This window comes from Stylophora pistillata, chromosome 9, assembly GCF_964205215.1.
Source record: "Stylophora pistillata chromosome 9, jaStyPist1.2, whole genome shotgun sequence".
NCBI lineage: Eukaryota > Metazoa > Cnidaria > Anthozoa > Scleractinia > Pocilloporidae > Stylophora > Stylophora pistillata.
Genome location: NC_142527.1, coordinates 455,215 through 469,763, shown reverse-complemented (window position 1 = coordinate 469,763; position 14,549 = coordinate 455,215). Strand labels below are relative to the sequence as shown.

Sequence of the window (14,549 nt, the reverse complement as noted above, 5' to 3'; positions counted from 1 at the left end):
AGTCGTCTTTGTACATTTCCTCTTAATTATTACTAATCGACATTTCCTGTAAAAACAATCTTGAGGATTTAGCGACAAGGAGGTATTTCCTGTTGTTTTGAGAGTTTATTCTGTTTGTCGACGACAGCATTCTTTAAAGATGATTTATGTTCTAATGACTCCACATTTACGCCAACAAGCCCTTGGACTGCTCACGTAACCATTTTTACATCTTTTCCCACGCCGTAAAGAAAACAAAATTAGGATTGATCACCTTGTTTGATGTTTACCGACCGTGTTTGAGATGTCTTTTATTATTCAACCCAAACGCCTAAATGAAGCGTCGAACATATCTTCCTCCTTTCGCTCTCGCGATCTCAAAATCAATTCTCTTTACGTCCTGAATATTTTACATTTCTTATTATTGAAGCTCAGAGAATTTGGTGAAAAATCAAACAATTTCAACTCGGTGATATTTTTCTTCATTCTCATCACCTTTCTGAAAGACAGTGTATTATATCATAGGGAGAAAGTACTCATTGATCATTTCTGGCCAATGAGAAGTGATTATGGGGGAGAGTCGGGCGTTATATTCGCAGTGTCTCGACAGAGGAAATTTTATGTTCAGAAGGTCTTGATGAGCCTTGTGCGTTCAAGAACAGCAACAGTAGGACACAGATGGACATATCCAGTACTCACGTATACCATTGAAGCAGTTTTCTAATCTGTATCTGACTTTATCGCTTGAAGAGCTCCATATAAAAAGATGTAATTGAAACAAGTTTGGTAACGCCTCAACGCAGTCCACGTGGTTACAAAGATTGTTGGCAGGTTCAGAGGGAGCCACGCCAACGAAAGAGCTTCTGTGGGGAATACGCCGACGGAAACATCGGTGCTAGAACTGTACGAATTCCGTCGTAGAGATACAATGGAATAAATGAGCATCCTTTATCCCGTTTTGCTACTAGTTGGAAGATTCTTCTTGTTCCGTATTAAGAAACGCATTGACTGCAAACATCATGAGAAATGTCTAAAGCTCGTTCACTTGTAAAACGGTCGCCAGGCAAGCAACAAAGACCAAATGACATGAAATATCCATTTTTTTTTTTTTACGAGCATTTGACAAAGTGCTTCAAACTTTTGAAGTAAAGAGGGACGTGAGCAACTTGGCAATGATGAGGACTCTAACAAACGTGATCTCTCGAGATCACGAGTGCTGCGTTACGAGAACCCGTGAATGAGTTAATAGTTTTACTTTGACATTCTTTTCAATCAAAATTTTTTAAGAAACTTATTTCGCGGGTTCTCCCAAGAATTTTGTAGCACTGATCTGTCGTTTAAGCTAGGAACCATCTGGACACGCCACACAAGTGTTGTGGAGAAACGAGAAAAGTGGTTTGAATAGGGAATCAAGCAATCCATCTGAGAGACAAGCAAAAGAAAGCTAAACGATGCGAATTGAAGATTTAATTCACCCTGTCTGAGCTGATAGAGACGGGCGTAGAGAATAAAACAGCAAACAGATGCATCCGTTGCAATATCAGTCGATTCAATCTTTTCGCAGTTAGCATTTCAAGCACAAACCCCAATTCGCGTAACTATTTCAAATTTCAAGCTATGATACAGGATGCCTCTACTCATTAGTTGTAAACACAACAACTTTTTTTTCATTTTATTTCAATCCAGTTTGTTATTTATAACAAACTGAGGCTAAAAAGATTTTGCCAAACAATGGATCGCGTGCAGATTGGTATCGCGCGCAATTTACAACATAATTAAAATTGAATGAGCGACGACAAGCAACAAAAAATACAAAAGAATTTTTTATCCTTTGAAAAAAGAAAAGATAGCGAAAAAAAACGAGCCACAACCCAAGACTAAAAATATCGTCGGTTTAAGTGACAGTACAAACCCTTAATATTACAAAAGAATGGCCGTGATATTTTAAGAAAAATTAAGGTATGGAGTAGTAAGTGACAACTGACTTATGACAGGCAATTAAACCAATGGAAATGACTCTCGGCAAGTTGCTCTTTGGTTCACTCCCAAAGCTTTATCCCGATAAACTTTAACTACAACTGTATATGTTTGAAGTCAAACTTAAACCAAGAAAATGGTGACAGTTTAAAGATCTTGATTTTCATTATCACACATGTCAGGCTCAGCAATGATCACAGTAAACGTATGACGTGGTTCAACGAAGAGACACAGTAGAGCACCTCTCGCGCCGTCGCCTTTGAGTCTAACAAAGACAATGGCCATTAAGTCCGTAAAGTATGGAAATAAAAGCTACTGAATTCACTGTCACTCGAGTAACAATCTACACGACGAGAGGAATCATCGAGTTGAAAGGCGCACGGACACTAAAACCGAAAAAAATCTGTTGTCGACTCTTGAATATTTGCAGTTTTACGTTACGTTGCACTAGTTTTTTCCCATCAAATCCTTCGCTAATGACAGTTGGTTGTATAAATGTTGAGATCGCCCAATTGCGGAGTGGAGGGCTGACGTACATTTAGCTTAGGAGAGAAAAGTCGTATTCGCATGGAGATATTTCAAAAATTATTTAAACACGGCAGTTTTTTTAACCCTTAGTTTTGCGGAGTTTTAAAGTCCTGACGCCTACTTTCATTTGGGATTGTTTATGAAATACATATTTACCACGAAAATGGGGAACAAGCTTGATACTTAACCGTAATTGATAAAGAATTTATTGTCACAAGTGAACCGAACGATTTGTGGATATAGACGTGGGTAATATCTACAAATAGGTCTCATTCAAGATCTTTTTGTTAAAGGTAAAAATGTTTGTAATGGATCTCCGCTACTTTAGCGCAAATCAACTCATATAAATAGTCTCTGAAGTCTTCCGTATTGGCTTTAATCTTTAATAAGTGTACTCCTAAGACAGCAAAAAAACTATACTAGGATACTGGCTAGTCTTGTTCTCACGGTGAAGTTACCCATAAATAAGATACCTTGTTTATAAATGAAACATTAAATGTTAAAAATTCGTCCAAGAATGAAGAACTCTGTGATTGACTGACATAATGAGATGGAACAAAGTGAACGAAAACATACTTCGCATTTTTAATTACCCAGCGAAGTTTGTGGCGTAAATAAATGCCATTGTCAATTTCGATACAATGAAAACACTGCGTTATGTCCTGAGAAAAAATTAGAAAGATGGCTTTAAAAACAATGTTATCGCATTGGAAAATGCTCCTCTGTTGATAGCGGAACTGTGGTCCAAAGTAGCTCTTATTTCGTAAAATTTTTTCCGCCTTTACTAATTTCTACAACAAAGCGGTCAAAACTCTGCGCATGAGCGAACGTTGTAGAGGTAAGCCTTGTGTTCACGAGCTTAAGTTTTCCTATCTGTATTCCTGTTTCCTTTTACAGCTTTGGACTGCTTTCTATGAACGTTTCAATTTGTTATGCGTATTTTCCGTGAATGCTGTTGTTTCTTATCTTCCCCTTTAAAATTTTGCGCCGGAATTTGGTGGCCGGTCAACATTGATACCCTTGCGCGCGCCCGACATAGCAGGGTGACAGGGTAGGAAGGAAAAAAAATTCGGTTTCCTTGTCACCAAGAATCTAATACGAGTTCCTTCCGGGAATTAGGCTTGTTCCAGTTGTGCTCGGAAACTTTTGAGACACTTTAGGCTTTTGGAGCAACTTTTTAAGGTTCCAACAATCTCGAGCAATGTTTGTCTTTCTGGGTAATTTTTGAGCAAAATATAGGTTTAGAGCACATGTCAAGCATGAAAAAGTCAATGCTTTCCTAAAAACCTAAAGTTTATGTCACTTGACAACATTTCGCAGGCCTATTGCGATCCTCATCGAATATCATAACGGATAATCGGCTAAAATGACGTTCCGCAGGATGACAAATGAACCATGTGTACGGTCCTGTTAGACTTAAAGTATCCATACGGTCCTGTTAGACTTAAAGTATGCATCCGGACAAACCTAGCCCCTCCCTCCCCCCTCTCAGTCTTCCCACAAAATGAATCCGATTCGGGTTTAAATCGTTTTGGGGTAGAACAAAAAAATTTCATTCGACCAGTCACTTGTTGGCAAGGACATGAGCTATGAAATGACCAGAGATTTACCGTAAATGAAAAATAGGAGAATATCCAATATTGAACGCATAACATTTTCTTTTTATGAATTTTTTAATTAAAAGCGGTATGAGTGGAGAGACTCAGCGCGAGGAAAGAGTTCCATCACTTTCTGTATGCACAGAAAAACGGCAAAAAGGGTCTTCTTAGCCAATATTATTAGGAAATAATTTTCTCATTTGAACGCAGAAGTGGTGCAGAGGAAATCCCATGACATTGAAGTAGTCGCCATGAATAGACTTGACTAGTGTGCCACCAATTCCCTGAATGCCATATTTAACTGATGTTAAAGAAAACAGTGAAATTTTCAAGCACACCGAGCAATTTTCAACAATGTCTAAAGCATTTCAGTATTACTCAAGTTTTTACTTCAATACGCCTTGTGATTGGTCCAGCAAGTTTGCGCCATCCTATCAACCAATTAGATGCTAAAACTACCGTGACAGCCAATCATGACTTAGTCCCTGGCGTTTTGCTGCAGTGTAGGTAGCTTGACTGTTTTTACATGAAGTTCTTATTGGCTCCTCATGCCATTTTTCTTCGTTCTGATTGACTTTCTTCATCACTTTGATTTAGGGTTTTATGACAATTAAACGAAAAGCACTCAATTTTGTAACTAAAACAAGTTTTGAAGACCTAATTTTTGTTTGTTATGATTGAAACAAAATAACGCATACAAAATGATGAATTTTTCATTCTTAGAGAAAAAAAAAAAACTGATGGGGCCCCGCAAATCAATGAAGCAAATAATACGAATAAAACATAAAAGGTCCAAAATTTGAACAGATTGGAGAAAAATGGAGTGACCTTGGTCCCGGACACGAGGCTCCTGGATCGCGCGACTCAGAGTTCCGGCTGCTAAACCACCCTGCCTCCTGTTTAATGAGCAGGAAAAGAAAAAGAGAGAAAACGGTAGCTTCTGGCCCTCAGTTTTCATGCAACGCTCTTCGCTGGCTTGACAACATAACAAGGAGTGCTATATAAACAGTCTGAGAGTATAAGCTATGGCATTTGTGCACCGTAAAGCAATACTTACAGTCTATTTAAGGATATGATCCGGCCTTGTCCCTAAGAAGGAAAAAAAAAAACAACCTTTGCGGAACCTTTCAATGCTAAGGTTGGACCGAGGCCAAAGGGAATGGTTGGGTATCTGGGGGTGCTGCTCCACTGCAGTTTCTCTCCCTACAAGTTCATCCCAATCATGCTGGACAAGTTCACTCAATCAAATATAACGGGTCACCCCCTTTTTTTTTATCAATTTGCCCTCAAATCTTTTGTCTCGTTTCCTTACGGCGAAAAAGTCCCTTTTTCACTAAATTAGCATGCCCTTGATGCAAGAGAAAAAATTTTCACATTGATAAAAACGCAAAGTTTGAGTCGAAAGAAAATTAACGAAACGGACAAATTCACCAAAAACTCACATTGGCTCTCCAGTTGCAATGTATGCCTGGATCACTTCATCTGTTAACGTTCCAAATGACACCAACGTCTCCTCATAAAACTGGGTTATGCACGGTTCTTTAAGCCAATAAGATACAAGAAGTTGGTTTTCTCTTGGGGTTCTAAAATGCTTACTAACTCTAAATGATCATCTAATGATTACTATTAATTCATCAACCCATAACTTCCCGAAAATCAATCCAATTGAAGAAATTTGGTTTATTGGTGTAATTCCACGTTCATTATTATGCTAATTAAGTTTAGTTTAGTTTAGTTCATTTCGCCACGGGAATGGCAGGAGAAAGGAACAGAACTTTCGTACCAATTGACACCTAACCCCTTTTTTTACCCACCCATCCCACCCCGGGGAGAACATCCATCACACAGTAATCTCGTGTGTAGGAAATTAACGTCTCCTACCCCAACCCTGCCGGAGACAGGACCTCCATTTATTCTTCCCTATCTGAGACGACTAGAATATCTAACCATTTCTTGATGTTGTATATTAATGTATTTCTGATCCGAGTTCATGATTGAGGAGAGGATTAAAATTTGATGCAGCTTAGCAAGCATAATTTTGAGTGATTCAGGACGTTTTTGCATTCTGATTTCCTTTAAATAATTCCTCTCACCTTACAACTTTACCTTTATTACTTGTTTACGGTCTGATATTTCAAGTATCTTTTTCTCCGGGCAACTCGACTTTCTTTTTTAGGCGAAATGCCAAACATTTAGGGTGACATTTAGGGTGACATTTAGGGTGACATTTAGGGTGACATTTAGGGTGACATAACCCAGGTTTGGAGCAACATGACTTGCAGGTGAGTTGACCAGTTACCCTCCACAAGGGCCTTTCTGACCATGAATGAATCGATGACAAAACAACTATTATGGTTACCTCAAATGGAGAATTTGGAGTAGTACCTATTTTAAACGCTCTCTATTTTTGAATCTTTGTATTGGCCATCGTAGGAGAGCCTTCTCTTTTCAAAATATTTTCAGTAGGAAGTAAGCCCCAAAACTTTCAGTCAAAAGTTACAAAGCAAAAAATGAACAATTTTTAACAGACTTTCCTACAATCCTTAGTAAAACCCTGATTACAATTTTTATAACAGAGTGCAGTGCTTCCATAGAGATATATTTCATAGATAACTGTATGAATACCTTTGTCACCCTCTTTTTGTAAAAGAGTAACCCCACTGAACACTGCATGGTCCTTGCCACTCAAACTGAAAAAATATACCAGTACATTTGTTATGAAATACTACCACAAGATTAGAACAATCAATTTTAAAGATGCATTTAAGTGTACTAGATGCACAAACACATGTACTTGGGTGCTTATTATGTTAAAATACAGACACAAACAGTTTTCATGCTCATTTTACACAAACATCTGACATGCATACCAAATTTGCCATACGGAAGGGAAGTTGAAAGCATTTGAAAAGTATACAAAATATGCCAACCCTTTCAAACAGTGATTTTACATGCTTTTCTAATAACTCTTAACGTCTTCTTATGAAACTTGCATTTACACAGAACAACTTAAGAATTTAAAGCTTACGACCAGTGCATATCAATCAAAACCCATGCCCCCTGCAGCATACCTGAGACAAGAATACAATCATGACCTCATTCACCTTTTTAACATTGAAAATGCATTTTCCTTGTCTTTCGGTTTTTCAAGAATAACTTTATCCAAGACCTGCCATAGCAAAAAAAAGCATTTATGTAATTGTACTTTTTGAGAAAAGAATGTGTAATGTGCTGAAAGCAGTATAATTTTGCTTTTCTTCGCAAAGTACAAAGTTTTACAATTAACAATAATCATTTTTCGGAGGCCATTGTTTGATTGTTTAAATAATATATTCCTAACTTAGTATGTTAACTCGTTTTTATTGCAACTTGTGTGAGTTGTTTAAGTGTCTCTTCAGGTGTGAACCTGAACAAATTGATTTAAAATTTGTAACATTGGTATCCCCCCTTGTTAAGCCTAACTGCTTTTGAGGAAAACAATGATAAATATATATGTGCATGACCCTTCGCAGTAAAGCACTATTTAAGCAATAGTGAAAATCAGACCTGAAAAAAATTCAGGCCTGTACGGGATTCGAACCACTGACCTCTGCGATACTAGTGCAGCGCTCTACCAATTGAGCTAACAAGCCAACTGGGAGCAGGCCATCAAATTAATTCGACATAAACCCGTAGATGATAAATCAAACAACAAACATATAAAATACATATATATGAACTGCGGTTATGAAACGTATATGTGCACGATCCTTCGCAGTAAAGCACTATTTAAGCAATAGTGAAAATCAGACCTGAAAAAAATTCAGGCCTGTACGGGATTCGAACCACTGACCTCTGCGATACTAGTGCAGCGCTCTACCAATTGAGCTAACAAGCCAACTGGGAGCAGGCCATCAAATTAATTCGACATAAACCCGTAGATGATAAATCAAACAACAAACATATAAAATACATATATATGAACTGCGGTTATGAAACGTATATGTGCACGATCCTTCGCAGTAAAGCACTATTTAAGCAATAGTGAAAATCAGACCTGAAAAAAATTCAGGCCTGTACGGGATTCGAACCACTGACCTCTGCGATACTAGTGCAGCACTCTACCAATTGAGCTAACAAGCCAACTGGGAGCAGGCCATCAAATTAATTCGACATAAACCCGTAGATGATAAATCAAACAACAAACATATGAAATACATATATATGAACTGCGGTTATGAAACGTATATGTGCACGATCCTTTGCAGTAAAGCACTTTTTAAGCAATAGTGAAAATCAGACCTGAAAAAAATTCAGGCCTGTACGGGATTCGAACCACTGACCTCTGCGATACTAGTGCAGCGCTCTACCAATTGAGCTAACAAGCCAACTGGGAGCAGGCCATCAAATTAATTCGACATAAACCCGTAGATGATAAATCAAACAACAAACATATAAAATACATATATATGAACTGCGGTTATGAAACGTATATGTGCACGATCCTTCGCAGTAAAGCACTATTTAAGCAATAGTGAAAATCAGACCTGAAAAAAATTCAGGCCTGTACGGGATTCGAACCACTGACCTCTGCGATACTAGTGCAGCACTCTACCAATTGAGCTAACAAGCCAACTGGGAGCAGGCCATCAAATTAATTCGACATAAACCCGTAGATGATAAATCAAACAACAAACATATGAAATACATATATATGAACTGCGGTTATGAAACGTATATGTGCACGATCCTTTGCAGTAAAGCACTATTTAAGCAATAGTGAAAATCAGACCTGAAAAATTTTTTTCAGGTCTGATTTTCACTATTGCTTAAATAGTGCTTTACTGCGAAGGATCGTGCACATATACGTTTCATAACCGCAGTTCATATATATGTATTTCATATGTTTGTTGTTTGATTTATCATCTACGGGTTTATGTCGAATTAATTTGATGGCCTGCTCCCAGTTGGCTTGTTAGCTCAATTGGTAGAGCGCTGCACTAGTATCGCAGAGGTCAGTGGTTTGAATCCCGTACAGGCCTGAATTTTTTTCAGGTCTGATTTTCACTATTGCTTAAATAGTGCTTTACTGCGAAGGATCATGCACATATACGTTTCATAACCGCAGTTCATATATATGTATTTCATATGTTTGTTGAATGATAAATATGTATAAACTAAAAACAATTGAAAGCCATGATACCTTTCTGGTGCAGATTTATACCTAGAGTTAGTCCTTCATGAAGACAAATTCACACGTATGTAAGATCTACTTACAACAACAGTATCCGATCCTATGATCAAGGTAGGTTGCTCTCTCTGAAAAGTAAATAAATCTCAATGAACCCTTTGACCCCAGAAGTGACTAGCATCTAATTTCTCCTTACATTATCACCCCTGAAACAAACATTAAGGTCATGAGAGTAAAGGAAATGATCACCATAGAAAGAAGCTCTTTATTAATAAACAAATTCTTCTTGTCAATGCCTTTGGAAATGAATGGAGAACAGTATTGAGAACATGCATATTGATACAAGAGTGTAAAGGGAAAAAGGGTAGCCAAGTGTAACTCTAGCTACCTGAGTACCCTCTGAACCTCTGAAGTGTTCAAAGACACTGATTACTCATCTTCAACATGGAAGTTTTGCTGAAAATGACACTAACAACTGCAAATGAATCAGATTAAAAGAATGTCCTAGTTAGGTTATAGTTTTTATTTTTATCCTAGGCTAACTAGCACAGAAAGGGTTTGGCTAAAAAATCACTAGAATAAATGATAAGAAATTAATCAAAAAATTGACCATAATTAGGGAGCAACATGAGAATATCTTCGAAGTTCTTTGGCAAGAGTTCCATATAACCCCATATATTAATTATGCATAGAGTGTTGCAAAGAAACCTTTATGGTTAGTCTTTAAGAAATGAATGCATAATTAATGTATGGGGCTACATGGAACTCTTTCCAGTTCTTTTCCTGTGACCTGATTCAAAATATTACATTTAAGACACTGACCTTATTGACCCGCCCTGCCACCTCTAGAGCTTTTTGTCTCGAATTCTCCAAGACATATTCATAAGGCTGATTAAAAGCGGTTTTATCGAGTGTTTCCTCAAATCTGGAGGGAATTACTTCAAACTTCAAACCCTGAATTTCGAATATGAAAATTTACTACTGAGGAATCAGTCGTTCACTGCAACAAAAACATATCCAACACTTGCAAAGATACTTAAACCATTACAATTTTTCGCAGAATCTCGCATCTTCTCGGCGAACTACTCGCTAGAATGATTCTTTGCGCGGATAAAGCCTCTAAAAGCGGCTCCAACATCGTTGGCGTTGAAAACTACCAGTCAGGTTCGAGAACATCAGAAAAGCCTGGCTACTGAGCTTAGCGAGAAAGGAGTTACTAGAGTCCAGTCTACTAATGAAGTACATCATCTGAGAATATGTCATGTCAACACGATTTTTTGAAATGATTTATTTTTATCCTACATCTAAATGACGAGAACAGGTCTAATGAATGCAAGCTGTGCCTTGTTATGCTGGTTTCCACTGTATGACCGTCTGGAAAAACCGCAGTGGAACTTAGCCAATTTTTGTGCTAAACGAAGCTGTTGAGATAAAACGACATTAATCTTAAATCTGATCTATATTTATTCCCTGTGCACTCAAAATCTGACAAATTCGAGTCTTGTGAATTGGGTGAGAAATTTTTTAACTTCTTCTAATACTGTAAATCCTCTAATAAACCCCTTAGGGGGTTTGTTTACTTCAGGTACGTTGGGGGGCTTATTAGAGGGGGCTTAATACAGGGGGGGGGGCTCTCTAATTCAGGATTCAATGAAGAACTCAATGATGTAACTCTCTCAATGGACCTTGTTTAGCCATGTTATATTTTTACCATCGCTCTGTAATTTCCGTATACCGTATTCTACTGATGCCAACATGATAACATCAATGAATCAATCACCATAATCAATATGACAGACAAAACTTACAGCACTTGAATAAATTTATCGTACTTACTGACATGCAATGTTCTTTTGAATTTTTTTTTTTGAGGGGGAGGGTAGGGGCCTAATTGAGGGGGAGGGGCTTAACAAATTTCTTCCTCTAAAAAGGAGGGCTTTTTAGAGGGGGGTCTTATTAGATGATTTATGGTAACTAGAATTTGATTACAGAAACGACCCCTAAAAGATGATATGCATGTTACAATGACAAATAAAATTTTTTTGTGCACAGAAAATCAACCATAACGAATATTTTTTAAACGGTAACAGTAATAATAAAATTTAAATCCTGACGCTAATTAATGAGAATTTAATTTAAATTTTGAACGTTAAGTATGGGATTTTAAAAGGGTGCTCTCCTCTCTGCATTCAACTTGATTGCCATTAACCTCTTATTTGGTCTCTTATGTCCGTGTTTCGATTTTCAGCAACTATTCACCTTGACTTTAAATTCTGGATCCGAGCCATGTTCAGTAATTGACTTATAAATAACTTCGAGTTTATCCCTAAATCGGAAACCATAACTGTTTCCGGTATTATTTCGAGAGTGATTGACATGTGTCATAGGGCAGTTGTGAGCAGTCGTTTCGCTGCATATCATGGGATTGCGCCGACAAACACTTAGAGGTCATTAATGAATGAAAACAGTGCGAGTTGTTTTGAAGAATCTTAATCTTGCAGTAGTTTAATGTTTACAATGTAAAAAACAACATTCGAGAAGATATTCCGCTCGCAGACGAGAAAAATATCTAGGTGCGACGATTATTCACGAGAAGACAAAGGAAAATAAAAATAAGTCATTAATGACATTAAAAATGGAGGTGTTATTTGACGTTTTCCACGCACGACTCTATTGTGCCTTTATGCAATTCTGATGAAAATTTTCCTTGTTTCCACAGAAGAAAATCTTGAAGGTGGCGTTTTAAAATTTAAATTTTCAAGGTGAGACATGCGAAACGAGCCAAGGTAGCTTTGTTTTGACATCGCTTGACATTGATTACGGGGCGTTACGATTTATCTGTAGACAAGCAAGTAAACACGTCAATTAATGTTCACTGTTTTATTGGAAAAAGCGAATAGCACTTGAGATGTTCGTATTTACTTGAACTTAAGTCAAAATGTTTTGGAAATTTCTCAGTTAACAGGTGTGATCCTTATTAAGTTTTGTCAAACAGATCATGGTTATCTGTAATTCCACGTTTTTAAAGCTCTGTAATTGGATGATAAGTGTTAGGTAATGCGTTGATAAACTTCCGTCAGCCAGTTCGAGACGCAGTTGGGTAGCGTTTCGCAGCTGCGAGATCCGTAACTATTTGTTCCCTGTGAAAGAGGTTTCAAAGTCCTTGCAAATTATCTATTGTTCGCACAAGCTGTCCCTATCAGAAGGGCGATCGTTTTCATCGTAAAATGGAACAACCCTTGAAAGAGGAGAAGTCAAAGAGTGAGTCTTGCGACCAACCGAGTTCGTTAGCTCCCGACACAGGCACCTCTGAGTTCCCTCGCGGATCCGCAAATCGTAAAGAGAGAAAACGCACTCTTACCATGAACACAGCGTTCGCTGAGCTTCGGGATCATATCCCAAACGTCCCTCCAGACACAAAGCTGTCGAAAATCAAAACACTCAGGCTTGCCATCAGCTACATCAAGTTTCTGATGGAAATTCTCGAAGAAAGTAATGAAGGAAAGACGGGCCGAAGTCATCGCAACTTTGTGGCGGATTTATCCTTTCAAAATGAGGGCCGAGAGAAGAGAAAAAGAGAAAATAATGTAAGTGAAATTATCTTTGTTTAGTTACCACCATATCCGCAACATACGGTGTGCATTTCCCTTGGTATTTTGCTGCTTTACTTATTGTTCCCTGTTCAACAGCTTGCTAGCCAAAATGAGTCTACTCAGAGAAAACGAGGTCGAACGGGATGGCCGCAGTATGTATGGGCGATGGAGCTGAGGAATTGAGATGCTCCTCCACTCCAAACCTGCTTATAACTCTAAATACCTCCAGGGGTAAAATGCTGACGAGAGTCCCAGGAAAGAGAAACAGATTTTTAAATGTTGACGGTATGGGTCGCACTTGCGAAACACGACTCACACTTACTCTTGGATTAGCCACAATTGAATGCATCACATCTATTTCTAAACCGCCTCGCCTGTTGTCCATGGAACGCTATAATAAGACCCTTTATGTTATTGTTCGTAACGTAAATTCGTAGTTTCAATTTTACATGCTAGATGTTAGTTATTGAATTCATTAATCTTACGATCACTGCTTTATTACGACGCGTACGTCAAAAGCAACACACGAGGCGTTTGAAGGGAGATGGCTCAATCTTCTGTGGTTCAACAATTAAGTTCGCAATTTACTCTTAATCGACCGGTGGGTGAAATTTTTAGCTTTTTTGATGGACATGGCCAAGGCGCTAGATGCACTTGGGAACACTCGAAAATACAGTGTAAAATAATAAACATTTATGGGATTAGTTTGTTATCAAAGATATATAGTTTTGTTTTGCAGCAAGGATAATCAACAGCTATAACACTAGAGCATCGCAAGCGATCAATGTGAAATAACATCTCGCTTATTCTTGAAAACACGATTCCTTTCTCAACAAAATTTCACCAGTAATGACAGGAAACCTACATTTTTTAAACGCACTAGGTTTCCCATGTAAATAAAAATTGCTACAAAGATTTATTATCATAATTCAACAAAGCCCTTCTTTAGTTTATATTTAACATAGATGAAAATGTCTGGTTGATTTTTAAACGCAGTAAAGTTGGTTTGTAATATTCAAAGTAAATCAGTGAGTAAGAGGGTGAAGCGAAAACACTGCTAGCTTATTTATTGTTACTTTACTCGAAGTTGTGAATATTTATACAATTACTTATTGTTTTTACTCGAAACGTGTCAGAAATTTCTCGTTAAATTGCTATCAAAATGTAACGTACAATAAAACAGAAAGTTGCCCTCGTATACGATAGATTTTGAAGCTTTGTCATTTACTAACGTACATTTTTTAAAGAAAGCAAATCTGAGATTTTGGCGCTAAAAATATGTCACAATTCTTCAATCCTCGTAACTTACCAGAACACGTTTTGCTCACGCGCATCGTACTTTGAGCCTAAATCCAAGAAGTATTAAGAAATTTTGTGGTTTGTGGTTGAAAATGAGCCGGATTTCGCGTTTAGAATATGATTTTAGCTGACTCCCCCGCGCTTAGAAATCCCGACCGATATATGGCAGGGTTAAGCCAAAAAGATAACGTCTCTTTGCCTTTTTTTCTGCCCCGCTACGAAAGGCAACAGATTCAGTGCACGAAACGAACCAGCCTTCAAGTCCAAGTATAGCGCTGTAGAAACAGGTAGAGAACGCAAAAAGAAAACTATGCACGGCGAAAATGTGAAGCGCGGAGGAGTTTTAAAAAAAAACATTTCACTCGTTAAAGGGTACTCCAGAGAGGGCTTTTGTTATAAAAGGTT

The 14,549-nt window shown here is 37.8% G+C and overlaps 2 protein-coding genes across 5 annotated transcripts; one reads left to right on the top strand and one right to left on the bottom strand.

The window, feature by feature from the left end:
• Positions 1 to 2,844: 2,844 nt before the first annotated feature.
• On the bottom strand, positions 2,845 to 10,459 carry LOC111333944 (putative bifunctional dTTP/UTP pyrophosphatase/methyltransferase protein). Of its 4 annotated transcripts, none has more exons than XM_022939598.2 (8): positions 10,301 to 10,459; positions 10,075 to 10,206; positions 9,339 to 9,380; positions 7,187 to 7,251; positions 6,708 to 6,772; positions 5,525 to 5,621; positions 5,157 to 5,171; positions 2,845 to 4,379 (listed from the first exon to the last, which is right to left on the bottom strand). In XM_022939598.2, exons 1-8 carry the CDS (start codon positions 10,388 to 10,390, stop codon positions 4,250 to 4,252), a joined length of 636 nt encoding a protein of 211 aa, XP_022795333.1. In that variant the 5' UTR covers positions 10,391 to 10,459; the 3' UTR covers positions 2,845 to 4,249. The 4 variants fall into 4 exon arrangements, with proteins under 4 accessions (XP_022795333.1, XP_088590429.1, XP_088590430.1 ...); XM_088734303.1 differs by having other exon boundaries at positions 2,845 to 4,978; positions 5,140 to 5,171; positions 10,295 to 10,443; XM_088734304.1 differs by having other exon boundaries at positions 2,845 to 3,146; positions 5,140 to 5,171; positions 10,295 to 10,443.
• Positions 10,460 to 12,117: 1,658 nt separating this feature from the next.
• On the top strand, positions 12,118 to 14,043 carry LOC111333952 (heart- and neural crest derivatives-expressed protein 2). Its single transcript, XM_022939613.2, has 2 exons — positions 12,118 to 12,839; positions 12,942 to 14,043. Exons 1-2 carry the CDS (start codon positions 12,480 to 12,482, stop codon positions 13,026 to 13,028), a joined length of 447 nt encoding a protein of 148 aa, XP_022795348.1. The 5' UTR covers positions 12,118 to 12,479; the 3' UTR covers positions 13,029 to 14,043.
• Positions 14,044 to 14,549: the final 506 nt, after the last annotated feature.